Source organism: Ochotona princeps, chromosome 27, assembly GCF_030435755.1.
Source record: "Ochotona princeps isolate mOchPri1 chromosome 27, mOchPri1.hap1, whole genome shotgun sequence".
NCBI classification, from domain to species: Eukaryota; Metazoa; Chordata; class Mammalia; order Lagomorpha; family Ochotonidae; genus Ochotona; species Ochotona princeps.
In genome coordinates, this window is record NC_080858.1 from 15,268,134 (window position 1) to 15,291,212 (window position 23,079).

General features: G+C 42.1%; 1 protein-coding gene across 2 annotated transcripts; it reads right to left on the minus strand.

Moving 5' to 3' along the window:
* Positions 1–1,478: 1,478 nt before the first annotated feature.
* STRAP (serine/threonine kinase receptor associated protein) lies at positions 1,479–22,827 on the minus strand. Of its 2 annotated transcripts, none has more exons than XM_058655933.1 (10): positions 22,414–22,825; positions 21,611–21,746; positions 13,729–13,810; positions 12,874–12,946; positions 10,907–11,003; positions 8,626–8,763; positions 5,842–5,978; positions 3,699–3,848; positions 3,234–3,299; positions 1,479–2,025 (listed from the first exon to the last, which is right to left on the minus strand). In XM_058655933.1, exons 1-10 carry the CDS (start codon positions 22,523–22,525, stop codon positions 1,964–1,966), a joined length of 1,053 nt encoding a protein of 350 aa, XP_058511916.1. In that variant the 5' UTR covers positions 22,526–22,825; the 3' UTR covers positions 1,479–1,963. The 2 variants fall into 2 exon arrangements, with proteins under 2 accessions (XP_058511916.1, XP_058511917.1); XM_058655934.1 differs by having other exon boundaries at positions 1,918–2,025; positions 3,234–3,296; positions 22,414–22,827.
* Between the last annotated feature and the right edge of the window lie 252 nt (positions 22,828–23,079).

Below are 23,079 nucleotides of genomic sequence, written 5' to 3' on the forward strand. Positions count from 1 at the left end.
TAACACTGGAAATAGTGTTGCAAAACAGAGGATCAGACATGTAGCAGCACACCACAAAAGACAGGCCCCACTCCACTTGCAGGCTGATGTTACGCTAGGTCAGGTTAAGCCAACATCCCAAACCAGAGTGTTGGTTTGAATCTCAACTACTTTGCCTCTAACTCAGTTTCTTGCTGGAAAGTCTAGGATAGCAGAAGACGGCCCAACTGCTAAGACCTCTGCTGCACATTTGAAACCAGAAAGGAATTTCTAGTTCCTGACTTCAGCCTGGACAAGTCCTGCCTACCTCAGTAGTTTAGGTAATGAATCAGCATATGGAACAACTCTCTCTGCTGCTCAAATGTCTTAAAAAAAAAAAAAGCCGCTCCCAGTGAGACCCTCTGTGGATCATCAGCTGGCTCTTCCGACATCCTCCTCCTTCCTGGCATCCCAAGGTTGTCACAGCGTACAGTGCTTTCTCTCTGTTAATAAAAATCTTCAAACATTGGTCTTACATTCTGGTTGCTCATTTTATTTTTTTTAAAATAGATTTTATTATTTGTATTGGAAAGTCAGACTTATGGAGAGAGTGAGAGACAGAAAGATCTTCCATCCGCTGGTTCACTCCCCAAGTGACTGACTGCAATGGCCAGAACTGAGCCAATCTGAAGCCAGGGGCCAGGAGCATCTTTCAGGTCTCCCACACAGGTGCAGGGTCCCAAGGCTTTGGGCTGTCCTTGACTATTTTCCCAGGCCACAAGCAGGGAGATAGATGGGAAGCGGAGCAGCCAGGACTCAAAGCAGTGCCCACACGGAATTGCAGCACATGCAAGGTGAGGATTTACCCACTAGGCTATTGTGCCAGGATCTGCTCATCTTACTTTTAAGAAAAATTACCCAAGATTACTGACAAGGTCAAGCAGCAGAGAAACAACTAGCAAAATTATTATTCATTAAGTAGGAATCTTTGTAAATCACTAGTTTAATATCTCCTCCACATGTAAAAAAATACAGGTTTACATTTAGTTGATTCAATGTATTAGAAAGTTGACAAAAAAAAAAAAAACCTTTTTGAATACAACTAGAAATGAAAAGATGAGGTCAAATAAATTTTGCTGAAACACTGAAGATTTCCAATTACTCCATTTTCCTAAGAATTTTAAAAGGTTCCTGGGGGAAAGGCAGATTTTAGTGCTATTCCTCCTAGCTTCTTGCTTCTAATTTTTCCCTCCTTAACACTTGCACGCATCATTTAAATAGTCATTAAAAAAGCAAGTGAAAATTCGTTATCCCACCTTGAAGAAGTGCAACTCCAACAAAAGACATGCAAATTTCAAAAACTCCGACTGAGCAACTGAATTTCAAATTTAGAAAGCAATGTTTACTAGGTTGTTCAAACTATCCTTGCTATGGCTTCACAAAAAAGAGTAAAAACCTTTCAGCTATTGCTATTTATAAAGCTCAAATACATCAGTCTTTCCCCAAAGAAACAAACACTATTTTGTTTTAGAGCCATTTTATTTAGACAACTAAAAACAATTAGATGTTCCAAAGCAGGTACAAGGAAATCAAACCAGTTACTTTATCCTGTATTCCCTCCTCTTTACAAGTAAACAAGAAAAAACAAAAGCATTCTGTTTTAAGGGAAAAGTCAGAAAAATAGGCCAATATATTTGTCTTTTTCATAATAACATAAACAGCTACAGGAAATCTAATTGTAATAAGAGAAGTGGTATGTTGGCTTGCACATGTTCATTAAAAAGACAACAGGCTGTTGTATGATAAGAGTATAACTCCACCTGCCTTCATCAGATACTCTTGAGTTTCCACTTACAGGTAACACCAAGTTAGTTGTTCCAGCATTCGAGCTAATTCGTATTCCCCGTTATTTACTGCTGTGTTTGTCCTAAACAGAGAGTAACTCTGGAAGGCAGACACTTCTTAGTCCATACGTTGTTTATTATCTGTGGTAAATGCTTCATGCTCAGGCCTTAACTTCAGGAGTTGAAGAATAGATGGAATCTGAATTCTCTGTGGTAATTTCTTCTACAATTAAAAAACATCACATTAGTCAGTTTAATAAGCAACTCTACACTTTCGTGTCATAAAATAACGAAGAGTTTTAGAGTAACAACTATGGGGAGGAAGGAGAAAAGTGAGCGACTACACATGCTATTAACGACTAGACTCACACCACTGAAAGACCAAGGAAGAACAGGCTCATGTTTTCTATCCAGTAGCCTCTTCTACATTCTAACTCCTAAGAGGCCTCGTTTCTGGACTAAAGTTTCAACTACTCCAGATATCCAATCAACACTCAAGTAACATCATGTTTAAAAGATATGGCTCTTTCCTATATTGATTTAAACCTCAATAGCTAATGCTATTCAACATCAAACTTTAAGTTGTTACAAAAAGATGTTGAGTAATGAAGAAAAATTCTTGGTAAATGCTAAGTCCCAAGTTCCCCATCAATCACCACACCCATGTAGTCATGCCAACCTCCAACTTCCCTTATTTTCATTGTGTATCTAATAAACTTAACAAATTCAATAAATTCTAACAGACTCTCCAGTCATAAACCTTTTCCTGTTCTCAGGTTGGTCTCCTTTTCTAAACCAAAGACTACAATCATATCTATCTGGTCTTATCATTACTCTTGTCACCAGTCCCATTCTTTCTCCATACTTTCGGTCAAATAATCTTTCAAAAGCTAAACCTCAGCTTAATAATCATCATTACTCTTAAAACCTAAGGATGTTCATTGTTGTTAGTGTAAAACTCTTCAATCTGGCAGATGAGGCCCTGAGGGATCGAGGCTCTCTACCGCCCTACTTTCTAGCTGCAAACACTGAAGTTCTGCTAGTTCCTCCCAGCAGTGTCCCCTTCCACTTCTGAGCCTTTGTTTCCTTTCACGCTCCACTACCCGGCTCACACTACTTGGGTCACTTGTTAAGTCACTCTTGCTCTTCCTCAGGTATCCACTAAAATGTTGTTCCTGGACGCTCCCACTGCTCCCCAGGTTAGACTCGTAAGTTCTGGAAGAGTATCCGCATCGGTAATGTTCACACTGTATCTCAGTGCCTACTGCTATGCAGTAGGAATTTAAAACTTCAGTTTATAAATATGTAAATATAACATATAAACCTTCCACTAATAAATACTTCTATGTTTGGATTTAACACATTTCTTTTTCCATTGAGAACATAACATGATTAACCCTGACAGTGGTCAGTTCTAACATCAGTGTTTACCTAGCTCCTCTTCCGCTGTCTCTGGGAAATTGATCTTGGGCTTGGCCAACTCTCCACTGTCGTCTTCTATGGAAAGAAAGGTAACAATGACTGATGACGCAAAGCACAGTATCTCAAGTCATTTCTAGTATTTCATAAGCAAGCAATGAGTTACAAAATATGACAGGAACAACTCCTTTTTAAGTAACTGTGATTCTACAATAGTATATCTCTTTTCTCAAAGATTACTTAAGCATTATTCATTCTATTCACCAAATAAGCTGGTGTAAAGAATTTAGGAACAAGAGACTGTACAACAAAAAATTTTAAGTAAACAAAACAACAATTTTCAATTTATAATGATGGACTTCTCTTTCCTTAATGTATATTGTATAATTTAAAAATCTATAAAAATGAGAAACATTTAAATAGAATGAGTGATGAAAATCACCACAAAAGCAGTGACAACTGAACGAAAATTCTTACCAGGAAGCACACATTTCCAAAGGCCGTATGTTTTTCCTACTACAGTTTGCCACAGCCTCAGTGTTCCATCTTCAGAGCCACTGGCATAAAGCTCCCCATCAGGACTAAATCTCACACAGTGAATAGGACCAAAGTGTCCTTTGTAGGATTCTGAGAAAGAACAGAAAGGCAATTAAATACTATTATGTGAGAAATGCAAAAATTTTAAGGCCAAATGCTAAGAATTTCACCTATTTAGAAACAAACCCCATCACAGCATACACGATGCCTATCATTTCTCCCCAGGATTGCCCTATGCCAAATCTAGCACACTTCATAGTTTCAGAATGTATAACTAAAGCAGAAAATGGGCCTTCATACTCCATTAGGGATAAAAAGAAGGTAAATCAAAGTCCCAAAACCTCTTAAAACAAAGAAAAAATGGACCTTTAGAACCATGAAATTTCAACTTCCATATCTTAAACTCACCACCCACTAACCAGGGAATCAAGTTTATTCTAAGCACAGAGACCACCAGATGGAGCTCTTTTACACACGTTCCCTGTAATTTCCTTCCTAACTTGATTTCTACAGACCAATAATCATTTTGTCACACAAAATACTGATACAGGATCACACTTATCCTTAAACATTTTAATCTGTGAACCCAATGGAAAAAACAATGGAGATTAGAAATACTATTCCATGAGTCCTACCCTTACTTAGGAACCATTCTCATTCACTTCCCACTATAGACATTCTCAAAGCCCTACTGGGCAAACGCCCTTGCTCCACACTCTATGTACAACCAGAGAGCAGAAGAGCTACAGTAACAGAACACAAGGCTACAAAAAGAAAATGGTTGGACCCAAGGTTCAATATTTGCTAACTATGACCTTAATTCTCAAATAACTGAGTTCTTTCATCTTGAAAAGTAATGAAACACATGACCACAAGATTCTAAAAACTAAAAATTGCCATTATGTTAAAAAATGGAAAAGAATCTCTTAAAGTTCACTGATATTCAAGCAATAAAGGATGAATCATAAGCAATTTGAAAAGATTCCACATGCTCCATTTACCAAAGCTCCTTATGCAAATCGAAAATCTACCAGCTCTCCCAAACAAAAAATAAAATTCTCTTCTTTGGATATGAATTAGCAAGCTTAATTATTTAGGAGTAAATTGAAACAGCTAGAAGCACAAGAAAAAGCTGCAGCTTACAAACCAAAAAATTATGAAACTTACACTTGCTAAACTACAAGCAAAAGCAAGTTGAAAAATTGGATACTGAGAACCATAATTTCCATCAGATAAACGTAAAGCTAGGATATACATTAGCTTCACGTTAATCCTTCAGTAAACATTTCCACATTAAGAACTACTGTAAGAGTAGTCACAAACCTTAACCTGCTGGGCTGGCACTGTGGTGATTGCAGGGAAAACAGCCACCAGCAGTGTCCACATGCTGTAGGAGCACTGGTTCACACCCCAGTTGCTCCGCTTCCCATCCAGCTCCCTGCTAATGGCCTGGGAAAGCAGTGCAGGACAGCCAAGTCATGAACCCTGGCACCCACAAGGGAACCCTGGAACAATCTCTTGGATCTTGGCTCCAGAAGGGCCCAGCCCTGACCGCTGCAGTGACCAGAGTATCCCCTCTTCTCCCTGTAACTCTGTCTTTAAATTAATCTTTTTAAGGGCCTCCAAGAACAAAACTTTCTAATTCAGATCCTAAAGGTATCCCTATAATATGCTGTGTAGCACCCTCTCCACTGTACTCTACAGAATCTTAGGGATTACAAACTTGGCAAAAAGAGCAGAAGAAAATTACTGGGATTACACCCGTCCCACACTTAAAACAACTTTCCTTGCATCTGTTAAACACATGACTGTAATGTAAGACTGTCCATTCCTGCAGAACCTGAAAACCACTGCACAACTCCAGAGAACAGCATATGGTTGACTTTCAGTTAAAAGAAAAACCTTCAACTCAGTATATTTTTGTTTATAGGTCTATAAAAATTCCTATCCAAAATGGAAAAATAAACTTCACTTGTAAGCGTCAAGCTTTAGTTGGCTGAAAAACATACAACATGGTCTGTACATAAGTAAGGTATTATTAGAACATGTGACAAAGTGGAGTGGAAAAGGGAAGGTAACTTACCTAACTCTTCTCCACTATTATAATCATACTTATAAAGTTTAAAATCTTCACCACCTGCAACAAGAAACTCTTTCTCACGATGAAGAGATGCAGAATTGATAGTTGCAGGAGCTTCGAAGGATTTAATTGGGTCCAAGCTGGAAAAATACATTCAAATAATATTTGCAAATTCTTAATATAAGTAACACGAAGATATAAGTACATCTAAACTGTTTCTAAATTCTGAAACCAACACAGTAAAGTGGGCCCAGCACGGTAGCCTAGCAGTTAAAGTTCTCGCCTTGCACACACCCATATGGATGCCGGTTCCTGTCCCAGTGACCCTGCTTGCCATCCAGCTCCCTGCCTGTGGCCTGGGAAAGCTGTCAAGGATGGCCCAAAGCCTTGGAACCCTGCACCTGTGTGGGAAGAGGCCCAAGGCTCCTGGATTTGGATCAGTGCAGCTGTGGCCCCTTGTGGCCACTTAAGGGGTGAATCACTGGACAGAGGATCTTCCTCTTTGTCTCTCCTCCTCTCTGTATATGTGCCTTTCCAATAAACATAAAATAAATCTTAATAAAACAAAAAACAAAACAAAACAAACAAACAAAAAAACCACGCCACAGTGACGTTATGGGGGGAAAAAAAGGGAAGAACACCCACTAAACAGGGCCTGGCAGTATGGCACAGCGGGTCAGGCCACCGCTTGCAATGGCTTTCCTCACTGGCACGCAGGCTAGCCCCAGCTGCTCTGCTCCAGCTTCCTGCCAATCCACCTGCAGCGATCAGATCACCTGATGTACTCCTAAGTACCTGGGCCCTGCTACTGGGAGCGACCAGGATGGAGCTCCTGGCTGCACACTTCAGGCAGGCCCAGAAATGCTGCGGTGGCACAGATCTCTATCACTCTGCCACACCCCCTCTTTGCCTTTCAAATAAATAAACCAAAACAGTCTTCATAATATTAGGAAAAGAGAGGTTCAGAAGGATCCCGTGCCTAACTGGAGTTCATCACAGGAAGGAAAACATCTCAGAGGACACGGGCACCTGTGCAGCACATGCCATCCTCCAAAGGAGGCTCTCTGCTATTTACACTGTATTGCACTGCTTGATTCTTCCACAACAGGCACACGTGACTTCTAACATAAAGGATCATAGTTAGGTTATTCTCAACTGTGATGGTTTAGGCTACTCCGACAACAAAAATATACAAACGATCCTGTGAAAAGCAGCTGTCTTATTAGGTCATGAAAGAATGAGTAAAATTTAAGACTACTGTCATTTAATAAAAAAAAACAAAATCAATGTGTAACAACAGCAGCAGCGGAAAAATCAATTACAATTTGGACACTGGCCCTTTTTCAGTTCAACTATCAAAAAGATCAAAGACCTAAACCACAACACAGCATTCTGTCACCACTCCCCACTCCCATCATAATACAGTATAAGCATGAAAATTAGTCACTTGCTCGCTCAATTGTTAAGTTACTTAATAGGGAGTGAGTGCTTCAGAGCAAGGGTTAAGGCACGGGTTATATTACCTGTCCATAACCCACTCGTCAGCACCATTTCCAACCCTGTTGCTCCGGGATCAGGTCAACAGTCTCCAGCAGAGAACTACAAGGTACAGTCGACTGGCCGGGCTAGAGCACTACTGCCGCCACTTCCTTGTGAGCGCAGACCCCCCTTTATGCTGTGAGCTAGTTTTCTTCTATTCTTTTTTTTAAGTTTCTTCCATTCAGTGAAACTTAGCACCACAAATGTTGCTGTAGTGGAAAACATCAAACTGCAGGTCTCCTCTGTGTATATCTGCCTTTCCAATAAAAATAAATAAATCTAAAAGAGTTGCGGTCTCTTGTGCTATAACCTTTGCATCATCTATAACTAAGAACTTCACACTCACTCCTACCCATTGATGGTGATGTTACTTGTGTGATTCTAAGGAAACACTGGCAGGTAAGCACTATCACTCACAACTGGCCTAAAACAGAGGCCAGTGTCAGGTTAGTACAGAGCGCATATTCAGCACATGTGCTTTCCAAGATATTTAATGTCTTCAAACATTTTTAAACAACAAAAAAATTATGATCTTAATTTCAAAACAAACAAACATAAAAAAGGAAAACAAATGGCAGAAAAGACAGACATTAGTAGTCTGGAATCAGCTTTAAGATTATATGCCAACTCTTCACAATTGTAGTATATTTTCCAGATTCTCTACAAGAACATTTACTGTGTTTCTATCCATAAAGGTTTTGTTCTTCTGAAAAAATATTAATTTATTTGAAAGGCACATTACAGACAGATAGATTTTTCTATCTTCTGGTAACTCCTCATTTGGTCCCAGTGCCTGAGGCTGGGCCAGGCCAGAGCCAGGAGCCTGACCTGGGTCTTCTACATGGGTGTAGGTTATCAAGGCCTGGGCCTTCCATTGGCTTCCCAGGAGCATTAGCACGGAGCTACAAGGAAACAGAGCAGCCAGGACACGAACCAGCAGCCATATGGGATTTTATGCCTCCACACTGGCCCAGATTTTGTTTTTTAAAAAGAGGTCTGTGCATATTTGGGAATATAGGCAGAAAAATTACTATTTCTCTAACAAAGATTTCATAGTTTTAAAAGTAAGTATTAATTACCAGCATCAATCCAGTGGTTCTTTTAAGAAAAACTACTTAAATCTTGTTGAATTTTATCAATAAATGTCTTAAATACCCAGAACTGGCTCAATTCTTCTGATTAAAGTAGATCAATTTCTCATAAAAACACATTATGGCCCTTATCACTCAAAGTGTGCCTTGGACTTACCTTACTGCACTATGAAAAGCAATAGATCGTCCATAAGTTATAACCAAGATCTCTCCTTCAGGAATATACTCCATACTACTAACAGACATATTAAAATTTAGAGATTTCACTTCTGTCATAGTAGCATGATCCCAAAGGCTGCAAAAGGAAAATACAATATGGTGTTACTTATTCACATAAAAAAGGATCAGTTCTAATTACACCTGCAGATAAACCAAGGAAAGAATTATCCTATACAAACTCAGATTAACTGGGAGCTTGTCACGGACACTGAACTATTTCACAGGAAACAATTTAACACAACTATGTCACTGACACACTGAAGTCCACGTATCATCTACTCAGCCCCGACAGTGACCCCCACGCTGCTCTCGTGACCGATGGCAGCCATTTCCCTTCCCACGGCAAAACACAGGAGTGTGTCTGCACACATTTGGCATTAAACTTCAGTGGCTTCACCGACTTCCCTCCTCAACGGCCTGGAGCTAACATGTCTCACAGATGCAGATTAAGAACTCTGCTGGTAAAGCTTTCAATAGTTTTAATTAAAGTTTTTCTGAATTCTGCTCTAGCTATGCAATGATAAATTGGCAGTTTCAAATAAACATGACCTATGTGAAATTTAAAGTTCAAATAATTTATCCTATAGAAGTTCTAAATGGCATTCAAAATATATAAGCCTGTAAAAAAAAAAGGAAGAAAAAAGAAAAAGAAAAAAACTCCAAAGCCAAAATAAACAAGTAAAAATGTAAGCTCTGGGGATGGCACCGTGGCTCAACAGGCTAATCCTCCACCTTATGGCGCCAGCATCTCATACAGGCACTGGTTCATGTCCAATTCAGCTCCCCACTTACAGATTGAGAAGGCAGCGGAAGATGGATCGGATCCTTGGGCCCCTGCCCCCACATGGGAGGCCCACAGGAGACTTCTGGCTCCTGGCTTCAGATCAGTTCAGCTTGGCCATTGTGGCCATTCAGAGAACAAAACAGCTAAAGGAAGAGACCCCTCTCCCCTCTCTATAAAATCTCCCTTTCAAACAAAAATAAAATAAATACCTAAAATATATACACATACATATGTCCTATTATTTTCAAACTTTAAAAAAGCCTACTTGGGGGTAGACGGGAGGAATCCCAAACCCTATGGAATTCTACCATAAAATTCAAAATATAACATAAATAAATACATAAATAAATAAATAATAAAACCAATGATACTGGATCTAAAGCGAGACAACACAGTCATAAAGGGGAACGTCAATATTCCAATTTCAACAAAGGACAGATCACCTGGACATTAAAAAAAAAAAAAAAAAGGAAAAGCAATAAAGAGATGACCCAGCTAACCTATACTATTAGCCACACAGATCTAATTTGTTCACCTCACAGCTGCAGAATACACAGTCTTTTTATCAGTGCGTGGTGCCTGGACCACTGTTGAGGACAAACCATATGCTAAGCCACAAACAAGTGTCAACAAATTAAAAAACGTTAAAATCATCCTCACTTTTTTTTAGACCAAATGGAATGAAGCTGGAAAGCAGCAATTTTTTAAATTCCAGAAAATATACAGACATGTGATGACTGAAAAGTATGTTCCTAAATGAGCAGCGGCTCACAAAAGTAATCGTAAGGGAAATTTAAAAATTCCCAGAAATAATGAAGGTAACAATACAACATACTCAAAAGTTACAGAATATAGCAAGCAGGGTTGGAAGCAAGAAGTTTGGAACAATCAGTGTCTACATCAAGAAATCTGAAACATTCTAAATAAATGAACTACCCAAGACATCTCAAGGACCTAGAAAAACAAAAAGAAACAAAACTTAAAATTAAAAAAACTGAAATAGAAAAATTTACACAGAGCAGTGAAATAAAGAGCTGAACTTTCTGGGAAAAAAAAAAAGGATGGATTTGGCCTGGCATGGTAGCCTGATGGCTAAAGTCCTTGTCTCGCACACACCAGGATCCTAAATGGGCACAGGTTCTAATCCTGGCTGCTCCATTTCCATCCAGCTCCCTGCTTGTGGCCTGGGAAAACAGTCAAGGACGGCAAAAGGTCTTGGGACCCTGCACCCACGTGGGAGACCCAGAAGAGGCTTCTGGCTCCTGGCTTCATATCGGCTCAGCTCAGGTTGTTGCGGCTGCTTGAAAAGTAAGCCGGTGTGCGGAAGATCCTTCTCTCTGTATGTCTGCCTTTCCAATGAAAATAAATAAATCTCAAAAAAAAAAAAAAAAAATATATATATATATATATATATATATATATATCTCCTACTTACCGAACAGTCTTATCATCAGCTGAAAGAATCTGTTTATCCTCACTGCACCACAAAGCCTTTTTAATACCAGAAGTGTGACCACTGATTTCCTTAGGTTCTTAAGAAAAAATGTAAAACATTTGTTAATATTGGATTTTTAAAACCAAGCCAATTTAGGTAATAATAAAAAAGAAATGCATTTTTATGTCAGACTACAACTTTTCAAAATCAAGGCCAGAAGAAATTAATTTAATTTTCCTATAGTGGTTCAATATTGCAACAAATTTACCTGTACAACAAAGAATCCAAAAACAGTGATGCAGGGCTGGCAGCGCGGCACAACAGGCTAAGCGCCAGCACCCAATAGAGGGACCAGTTCCTGTCCCAGATGCTCCAGTTAGAAAAATTTAATATATCAACTACTATATAACAGGTAAAGCAAAATTCCATTTAATATGTCTTGGTAACCTTAAACTACACTTGTACTTATGGCTGGGAAATCATTATATAACAATTGAGGTGCCTTCCACACAGAATTCATGGAGCACATGACAGCTCCTGTCGCCAAAATTTTAAAAATGTGCATGCCTATTTATATATTAAACTTTCTTATTGAAATTTAAAACCAAATGACTAACTAGGATGCAACACAGAACCTTCAAAAGCCAGTTAGATCTCTCTTTCCCTCTCTCTATAACTGTTTTGCAAACAAATCCTAAAACAGAAAAAAACAAAAAGGAACAATCAACAGCTCTTTCATCTTTCTGGTTCACTCTCTGGACTGAGCAGAGCCAGGAGCTTCCTCCAGGTCTCCCACGTGGGTGCCGGAGCCCAAGGCTCTGAGAGCCTCTGCTGCTTTCCCAGGCGATAAGCAGGAAGCTCAATCAGAAGTAAAGCAGCTGAAACACAAACCACTGGCCATCAGGATGTCGATGTTAGCCTCAAACAAATCTTAAGGGAAAAAAAAGGACTGGCACTGTGGTACGGTATGGTGTGTTAAACCACCGCCAGATAGACCAGGACATCATGAGCACTGAGCTGTTGTTTCTAACCCAGCGTGCTTCTACTGTGCCTAGGACAGCAGCTTCAGATGGCCCAAGTAACCATGTGGGACATAAGGACACAGCTCCGGGCTCCTGGCTTCAGTACCCACAGGGGAGGTGAACCAGCAAATAGATTTCTCTCTTTCCCTCTATCTCCCTGCATTTCAAATTAACACATCTTCTGTCTTCTTTACACTTCTTTTTATATAAATATTAGATTTTACAGATAAGGAGAGACAGAGAGGGAAGGTCATCCACCCGCTGGTTCACTCCCCAAACGGCCACAAGAGCTGGAGCTGAGCTGATCTGAAGTCAGAAGCCAGGCGTTTCTGGCGGGTCTCCCACACCAGCACAGGATCCCAACACCTTGGGCCATCCTCCAATGCTTTCCCAGGCCATAAGCAGGAAGCTGGACTGGAGACGTCGGAACACAAACCAGCACCTATTAGCTTGCTGCATCACTTCGGGGCTCCACGAATAAGTATTTTTGTTTGAGAGAAAAAAAGCCTATCTTGGAGACCAGTGCCGCGGCCCCAACCTCTGCCTGTGGTGCCAGGACCAACTATGGACGTCGACTTGTGCTTGGGTTGCCCCACTTCTGCTATAACTCCCTGTTAACGACCTGGGAACCAGCAGAAAATGGTCTAAGTTCATGGGCCCCTGTACTCAAGAGGGAGACATGAAAGAAGCTCCAAGCTTTGATCGGTTCAGCTCCAGCCATTGCAGCCATTTGGGAAGTAAACCAGCAGATGGAAGGTACTTCTCTGTATCTACTCTATCAATCTGCCTTTAAAATAAATGAACATAAAACTATTAATAGTGATTGATACTGGTCTATGGAATAAGTTTTGTTTCTTTTGAGTATCATCCAAACTTTATTTTTTTAATCAAAGTCACTTACATTAAAAGGAATAAAACTACAAACTTATACATAATTATGCTTACCTGCTTCAGGTTTGTTCAAATCATATATGCGTAACAGTTTATCCTGTCCACCAGTTAACAAATAATTACTATCCTGAAAAACAAACAAATCACCCATTTAAGAACATTTACCTGAAAGTTCCACAATGCCAAATAAAATCAGAGAGCTCAGACATCCAAAACAGATGCAACACACAAGCAATGACTCCTAAGAGAACACTGCAGGGCAGTGGCGTTCTTAAACCTGTCCAACCCCGTAAGCTTCCCAGCCCAAATGGTTTACATTAAACCACCTTTTGCCTGAATTCCTTCACTCTGTCCCTCTTAAATAGCCTTTTGCAGTGATTTCAAACTTACCTTTTCGCTTAGAAGGCAGTTGGGAAACACTATTCATGCTTTCTAGGTATTTGCTGCTATTATTTAAGGAATAGAACCAGTGTTCAGGGAAATCTTTAAAGCCAGATAGGATTAACTCAAAGTAAGTTTGTGTGACTTCAAATAAGAACCAATATACACAAATCATCCCATCAAAATCAATCAATAAAATAAAATATTATAATAGCAGCTTTATCACATACAATAAAATTCTCAGGGGGACACTGTGGCCCACGTGAGTTAAGCTGTAATCTGTGATGCTGGCATCCCATGGGGAGTGCCAATTCAGAGTCCCAACTGTCCTGCTTCCAACCCAGTCTTCTGCTACACCCGGGAGAACAGCAGACAACGCTGCTGAGCCCCAGCCACCCACAGGGAGGACTCTGAACTTCCACTCACTTGGACAGTCAACCAGCAAGGGGAAGATCTGTCAGTTTGCCTTTCAAATAAATAAATAAATCTTCAAAAAAAGTAAATAAAACAAACTTCATTTTCTGATACCTCTGTGAAATCCACAGTCTTGACAATGTGTTTATGTGCCAAGGTCACCAATTCATCTCCTGAAACAGCATCCCACACTTTGCTGAAAGTAAAAACAAACAAAAGTGACTACTGCTATTCAATAACTAAAAGTACATATATACATACATATGTAATACATATACACACTCAGTAATTTTGATGTCAAAAAATTTTATATGAAATAACAAAATTACATATATGAAATTTCACACAAATGCATTATCTTCTAACATCCCTAAGTGTTAGACTTAATTTGATAAAATATTTCAAGTCAATATGACTCAACCAACCCACTTACTTTTGCCTACAGCCACACTATCCCTTTTAGTGACACTGTAAAATATACTACTAATTTGATTTTATGATCTCAATTTTCTCTATTCTGTACTCGCATGCATGTAAAAAAATCCTTAAAAAAGATTACAGAATGAAAGAGCTTGTTACAAGTCACAAGAAATCTATCAGTTTTTCATTATACATTGCATGTCGAGGAAGTTACAGTTGAATACTACTACTTCATAAAAGTACTTCAAAGGGTTTCCTAAATAAATGTAAAGGAAAAAAGGTTAGTGAAAGATGAGAAAACTACAAGGAAAAGAAATGAGTAAAGAAATTACACATCACCAAAATTTCAACAGAAGTGATATTTATTTGTATTGATAACTACAGTAGCGTTGGGGCGGGAATTGCAGCACATCAGGCTAAGCCACCCCTTGTGATCCCAGCATCCTATATGGGTGCTGGTTCAGGCCACAGCTGCTCCACTTCTGATCCAGCTCCCAGCTAATGCATCACACAAAGTAGCAGAATATTGCCCAAGTACCTGAGCTCCTCCTGCTCAACATGAGAGACCCAAAAGAAGTTTCTGAATTCAGGCCCAGCTCAATAATCTAGTGGCTGAATTCTCGCCTTGTATGCACTAAGAACCCAATGGGAGCTGGATCGTGTCCGCGGCTGCTCTGCTTTCCATCCAGCCCCCTGCTTACGGCCTGGAAAAGCAGTCAAGGATAGCCTAAAGCCCTGGGACCCTGTCCCACACGGGAGACCTAGAAGAAGCTCCTGGCTTCGGATTGGCTCAGTTCCAGCCATTGCAGCCAGTGGGGAGTAAAACAGCAGATGGAAGATCTTTGTGCATCTACTTCTCTCTGTATATCTGCCTTTCCAACAAAATAAATAAACAAAATCTAAACAACAACAACAAAATAGTTTGAATTCAGATTGGCCCAACGCAGGCATCAAAGCCATCTGGACAGGGAACCAGCATGTGGAAGATCTTGCTGACTCCCTCCCCCCGCCCCCTGACATACCAATCTCAAAAATATACATATATGTGCACATACATATAATAGTAAGCAAGGAAACAGGATAAAAACAAGCAGAGAAAACAAAGGGTTGTGTTTGTTACTGTTTACTCAAGCACAAGATAGATAAGTCAAAGAAATATTTTATCATATTAGTTGGCACTAGGACACCAATGAGAAAAAAATAACCTCACAGGAGGCTCCTGCAGCTTAATTAAAGAAAAAAACAAACAAGTAATTCAGCTACCCAAATCCAGAAAAACATTTGATTGTATTTATGATGCCCCAAGGAGTCTGAGAAGTGTAGGCATCGAAGCCAGCGCCCTTACAGAGCCAGGGAACAGCAGAGCAGGGCGAGGCCATTCCGGACGAGCAGCAGCTGCATGTCCACCAGCTCATCATGAAGGCCACCTAACCGAGTAAATGCTGAGGACACGCCGCTGAGCCCTGCATTTACTGTGGCCATGAACTTCACAATAAGCTCTCACAAAAACAGCATCAATTCTAAACTCCCAAGAATTCACACTTTGTACAAGAAATCAGCTCTAGTTTCTTTTCCAATTCAACTTTTTGGGCCCAACCTACTTCTAGCCTTATTTTCTATTATTTCCCTGTGATGTTATACCAGACTATAAAAAGTTCTTCCAAAAAGCCATATTTTCTTTTAAGCTCCCAAGTCCTGGTTCACACTGCTAGATTCTATCAACAACTGGTTTTTTTTAAAATACTATCTTTTCATCAAACCTTTTATTTTAGCCTTACCACCAAATGTTGAACCTGCTATGAGTTTACTCTTAATAACTGGAAACTGGTTACCTGGCTGTGACAGGAGTTCCCAAGAACTAGAATGGAGGAAGAATCAAACGTAAAGAAACCATCAAATATAACAGAAATTTATCCTATTCATTTAAGTCTCAAAAGAACTCTGGAAAATGTCCTCTGATACACTTTCAAAAATGTTAAATAACTTCTGCAAAACTCCCTACTCACTGTCGAAAGAGAAAATCAGTGCGACAAAGAAATATGAGGCAGAGAACAGTGCTTCATCGCATCTAGAAACAAAACTCAGGCAGAGGCACAGCATTCTGACAGAGCACACCTAGTCAGCTGTAACTCCAGCAGAGTTCATTACTCCCAGGAAGATCCTAAAGAGGGCTTAGCCTTAAAACCGAAATGCAAATGCTTCTGTTGCATTATTTTCATCTCAGCAAGCAGCTGACATAAACTAGCTGGCCACAGGGTTCAACTGAGGACAGCAAAGCCCATGGACAGAACTTCTTAATCCTGCAGCACGAACTTTCTGTACAATGTGTCTGTTTTTCACATATAATAGTCAATGCTGCCTACTCTACTCCTTTTACAAGCTGGAAACAGACTTCCCCAAGTCTCAAAAGGGAAGTTTAATTTACTTATTTAAGCTTTGATAAGACAATTAAGCTATCAGATGGGAAAAAACTACCTAACTACCTTGAAGGACACAATGCCATCTAAGATTTATTAAAGCTTGTATTCAGGAAGACATCAGATTTTTTTCCTACTGGCTTTTACAAGAAATACATTTTAATTATTGCCCTAACCCACAGCTTTGGTTGAGGTTTATTCTGGCTCCAGGCCTGGAAGTCTACAAGTGCCAATACCTGCTTACCTTCTGAGGGCCTTGTGCTGTGTCCTAGCATGGTAAAGAAGCGACACAAGCACAAAACAGACCCAGGGAAGCGCCAAGCTTGCTGTGCAGCAGCCCAGGCTCCACACAGGCAACGATCCCCACAAAAGCTGATCCAATCTGGACCACATTATTCCTGAAGGTCTCCAGAACATTTCCCTGGGATTCGAGCTTCAACATGAGTTCTGATGGGGATAAACTGCATTCAACACTAAGAGTTACCCACTGACATCTAAGTCCTGATCTACGTACTCACTCCCCAAGATGAGCACTGTGACAACAAAGTAAAGAAACCCACAAGAGGATCATGTGAAGCAAGGTAAATATTTTATAAGAGTAGGAGAGGATTGTTTAACACTTTAAAGGGCCAGTTTTGTGGCACAGGTGGGTAAGGCTACCACATGTGGGACCAGTATCCTACAGGGACTCTGGTTCATGACCCAGATGCTCCACTTCCAACCCAGCTCTCTGCTAATGGCCTGAGAAAGAAGATGGTCCAAGCGCTTGCGGCCCTGCAACCTTGTCAGAGAGGCAGACAAAGCTCCAGGCTTTAGACGGGCCCCGCTCTGGCTGGTGTAGCCACCTGGGGAGTGAATCAGCAGTTGGAAGATCTCTCTCCCTATCTTTCCATATAATTCTTTCAAAACATGTTTTTATTAAAGATTTATTTATTTTTATTGGAAAGGAAGATTTACAGAGAAAAACATTTCTATACGTTGGTTTACTCCCCAACTGGTCACAACAGCTGGAGCTGAGCCAATCTGAAGCCAATACCCAAAAGGCTCTTTCAGGTCTCCCACACAGGTGACAGATCCCAAGGCTTTGGGCCGTCCTCTACCACTATTCCAGGACATAAGCAGGCAGCTGGAAGTGGAGCAGCCAGGACATGAACCAGCACCCATGTAGGATCCCAGTGCTTGCAAGGATTTAGCCACTGAATCATGCCAGGTGCTAAGAAAAATTTTAGCAATCCCACAGACCTGCTCTATTCAGTATAACTTTTTCCCTTATAAACAAAATTCACCAAGATGAACATGCATAAATGAGTTTTCTAAGCAACGTAAGAATGGGGGCAAAAAAGAATTACCTTAAAAATGACTGATATTATGACTCATCAAGTAAGTACAGGCAAGCTACTCTTGAGCTCACAGTAAGCTCCATGCAAGTCATTAAAAGGGCAGAATACACACAGGGGAACACAACCAACGAACATCACAGACAAGAAAAGTCTCAACTACCACATACTGTCAAATACACATACTACTGTGTGACAGAATGCAATATAGTCAGGTTTCTGTGTTCCAACCACCTTACTGACCTTATCTCATTTTACAAAAATAAATGTCATGATCAAATCAGAAAAACAGCACGAACAGCATGTAAATAGGCTCAACTCATGTCAATGCTTATTACATTTTCTTTTTGTATTCCAAGACGGCATGTAAAACCTTCATACAGTTCAAACATTCTAAGTATAAAAAATACTAACTTGGGCCCAGCACAGTAGCCTAGTGGCTAAAGTCCTCACTTGCTAATTTCCCCCTCACAAATGCCAGGATCCCATACGGATGCCAGTTCCTGTTATAGCTGCCCCACTTCACACTGAGCTCCCTGCTTTGTGGCCTGGGAAAGCAGTAGAGGATGACCAAAAGCCTTGGGATTTGCATCCACATGGGAGACCTGGAAAGGGCTCCTGGCTCCTGGCCAGACTGGCTCAGCTCTGGCCATTGCAGCCACTTGGGGACTGAGCCAGCAGATAGAAGATCTTTCTCTAAATCTTTCCAATAAAAATAAATAAATCTTAAAATAAATACTAACTTAATCATCAAAACCACTGTAATTTTGACGTACCGCTACAATTTTAATTTTCACAAATGAAGAAAATGAAAAGTGATTAGATAAAGTGCCTTAAGGTTTGGGCGTTTACATGATGGGGTGGGGAAAAGCATCTGGTTTTGCTGTTTAAGATGTCTGCATCCTACAGCAGAGTGCCTGGTTCGAGTCCTGATTCTGCGTCCACTCTGGCTTCCCGCTGACGCAGACCCTGAAGGACAGTGATGCTCAGTGTGTGGATCCCTGCCACCCACTGGGAGACCCAGGCTGAATTCTCAACTAACTTCTGGCCTCAGCTTCTCCTAGCCTCAGTTGCTGTGGGAAATCGGAGAGTGAACTACTGGATGGCAAATCTCTGCCTCTCACAGAAAATGTATTTGTTTCAGTGATGGGACTAGGAGCCAGGCCTCGGTTTCCAGAACTAGTGCTGCTCAGGTGCTATGATCCAAAAATGTGAAGTACAAATACAACACTAGTGGCATGTCCTCAAGCATGGCATTTTATTTACATCCTCCACAAATAACCAAAATAAAGGGACCATTCCTCTGGCTTCAAGACAAAAATGTACACTATTCTGAAGATTTGGTCACGTATTTGAAGTGATGCATTTTCTCACACCTTCCTCTGTTCCTGTTTCAGTTAACCATCGCAGACACAGAAATCTCTGCACAGTGCTTCTTTTCTTGTCCCGAAGGTTAACAGCACAATCTGGGCAAGGGTACGATGTAAGAGTTCAGACTGTGCATCAGGGTTATGTTCTATCAACCCAGAGGAGACGTAATGAACACTGCCAGGGCTGAAGGACAACAGACTTAGCTTAATTCTAAACACACACTTAAGGCAAGAACTCAGCCTGGTGCTTAAGACAAACCTTGGGCCCACAATTCCATACCAAAGGCTTGCGTTCCAGCTCCAGTTTCCAATTGTAGTTTCCTGCTGATGTACCTGGTGGGTAAGACTATAACCCTGTTTTTTAATGCTCATATCCATACTGTTGTGAGCAGTGCAGTTACCCATTTGTAACTTAATCATATTTCATTCAAAATATCATTTAACTATTAACTCTTTTTTTTTTTTTAAAGATTTATTCATTTTATTACAGCCAGATATACACAGAGGAGGAGAGACAGAGAGGAAGATCTTCCATCCGATGATTCACTCCCCAAGGGAGCTGCAACGGGCCGATACGCGCCGATCCGATGCCGGGAACCAGGAACCTCTTCCGGGTCTCCCACGCAGGTGCAGGGTCCCAATGCATTGGGCCGTCCTCAACTGCTTTCCCAGGCCACAAGCAGGGAGCTGGATGGGAAGTGGAGCTGCTGGGATTAGAACCGGCGCCCATATGGGATCCCGGGGATTTCAAGGTGAGGACTTTAGCTGCTAGGCCACGCTGCCGGGCCCTAACTATTAACTCTTAACAAACTTGGATCTAATGATCATAGCAAAATTTCATCACATTTGTTCTTACTGATCTTTTACCACCCCAAATTTAGTCTCATGTAGTATAATGGCTTGATTGGCTATTCCTCCTCTCCCAAGCACCAGAATCCCATGTGGGCACTGGTTCCTGTTACAGCTGCTCCATTTCCCATCCAGCTCCCTGCTTGTGGCCTGGGAAAGCAGCAAAGGATGTCCCAAAGTCTTGGGACCCTGCAGCAACATGGGAGAGCCAGAAGACGCTCCTGGCTTCCGATGAGCTCAGCTCTGGCCATTGCAGCCATTTGGGGAGTGAACCAGCAGATAGCTCTCTGCCTCTTCTTTCTGTAAATCTTCCTTTCCAATAAAAATAAAAACATCTTTAAAGTATACATAAAAATGTATTCACTCAATGACATACTATGTGAGTTTGAAAAAGTGCAAGCCATGGATGTATCTACAAATATAGATAAATTGGTTTCGTTTGTTCATAGTAACCTTGATAATATACTTTTGAGAATTGCTCCTTAGCATAAAATTCTATTAAAAAAAAAAAAAAAAAAACAACCCAAGGATCACTTTCTCTTAAGCTTAATAAAGCATATGTGCACAGGGCAGCACTTGGCACTGTCCCCACTAGTTTCAACACTTAAGTTTCTACTAAGTCACAAACAGGAAAACGAAAAGCCACTTAAATGACACATATCCAAAAGAAAGAGGTTACTGTAGGTCAGTTCAACATCATCTGCAAAAACCCAAAAATCAGCACAGCTGAGGCACACTGTGGCAACACTGGCTTGGTGATGCTAGACTTCAGGGCTGTTTATGATGGACAAGAGCTAGATGTTGTTCATGAACTAGGATGCGACCATAGAAGGGACAACGGCTGTAACTCTTCCTCAAGGCCAGTGGCTACCCGGCTGCGAATTCCAGAGACAGACATCAACAAAGGACAACTCTGGGACTCCACCCCCAAAGCAACCAAGTAGGAATTTTCACATCACTCACATGTGGGAATTTTTTTAAACTCTCCAATTATTTTAACATAAACCCATGATTGTGAACGGCAAAGACACATGGGTCAGCATGTGGAGAAGCGACATGATGCACCCTGTTTCTCAAGCGGGAAGAGACTGGGGTATTAGGGGAAATGAAGATCTTAAGTCAAAGCAATGGAGGATACACAGAGGAACATTGTAATCAGGAAAGACCAAACCTTAATCCAAGGATTAAAAAAAAATCAAGATGATTTGAACTATTAAAAAAAAATTTTCAGAAAACACAGAATACCTGGAACAGAAAGAGTTTTAAATCACCTGGAGTGAATTTAACAGAAACTGAGGAGGAGATAAAAACGCTGGGGGGTTTCAAGCAACACAGGTGGAAAACAGTGTTTGTAAGGGAGACGCCTCCCTAGGTGGAGTACCTGTCGGGTCACAATCCAGATGGAAGGGGTAAGTCCCCTGAGTGTCTCCTCACCGTGAGAACCCCTGAAGACAGAGCACACAGGACTGTGGCAGAATCCTGAGGACACCAACCACCACGTGTTCTGCATAAGAACTCCAGGAGGACCTAAGGCTCAAGTGCTGCATCAAATCAGAACGCCTGGTACGGGGCCCGGGTTGGCTGACTTGGGCTACACACTTACGCTGTGAAATCCGCAGCGGCTGTGGCTGCTTTGGTGGCATCCTTATTCAACGTTGCACCCCAAACAGCACCTTTGTGACCCAAAAATGTTCCAATCCAGTCTCCGGTATCTCCTTGGCGTAGCATAGGCTTACCATCTAGAAAAATATTGTAAAGCACACGGTATTTATATTAGTTCAAGTTACTTACAGAGCGTTTCTGCTGACTGGCAAAGTGGAAAACTGTTTTTGTTGTTGTTCAAACACTCTCTGGGGCCACCATGAAAACAGTCAGAAATACAGTAACAGGGAGAGCTCACCCAGATACCTTAAGCTCAGGAAGCCTTTGTGAAAGGGTGGGAAATACCCATTTCCATCCGAAGAATCCAGAAGCAAGGCTTACCTCTGGAAAAACTTCTGAACCCACCCTTGAGGTTCCTGCTTGGGGGGTGGGGGAGGCAAAATGGGGCCAAAAAGACCAAGCAGTGACTTGGACTCGAACTGGCCTCATTTCTTCGTTCCCTGAAACCTTTCGGTGTTGTTGTCCTGGCAGGTGCACCCTAGTTTCTCCGGGGCTGAGGGGGGAGGGTGAGCACTGTGCCACCTCCAGAGATGCGGTCCCCCAACGCTCCTCCTCTCCCCGCCCAGGCCACTTTGGGGCCTTGTCATCCCCCAGCACCGCCGATGTCTCGGGAGGTGCCCGGGCAGGGTGCAGCATGCCGGGTGCAGGGGCACCCCCCGACACACACACACACACACACACACACTCTCACACACTCACTCCCTTCTCATCCTCCCCCGGCCCTATCTAATTGGCCCCGCTCACCTTTGCAAGCGCTGATTAAGAAATAGCCATAAGGCGTGATGCCGCTGAAGGCCAGATCCACCACAGGCCGCGTGTGGCCCGAGCAGGTGAGCGGCGTCTGCCTCATGGCCATGGCGGCGGCGGGGGAGCGGGGCTGGGCTGGAGGGTCGTCCTTGTCTCGTCCGGCTCCGCAAGGCCCCCCTGCTCGCCCCGACACACGGAGGTCGGGGGTCGGAAACGAGGCACCGCGGACAGGAAGGGGTGAGGGAGGGATCGGGGAGCCTGCGACGGCTGCCGAGGCCGGGACACGGACGGAGGGAGGAGAGCAGGGCCCTGGGAAGGACCGGACAGCCGGCCCCGCCGACGCCGCCGCGATCCGCACCGTCCACCCCGGTGCGGGCAGGAAGTGACGACACCAAGGACGCAGGGCGTCCCGCCGGACGTGACGTCGCCGTGCGCAGGAGCGCGGAGGGCCGGGGTGCGGAAGTGCGGGAGCGCCGCATCTTGCTCACGTGATGCTGGCGTTTGGGCGCCCGGAGCATGGGGCGCCTGGGGCCGGGGTCGGGTGATGTCTACCATCGTTCTAAAACCCCGGCCCTCGGGACCTACGGGGAGCCATCTTAACTGGTTCATGCTGTGAACACGTCCACAGACACCCGAGCCGCTCCTAGGGGTGACCCAAAAGCC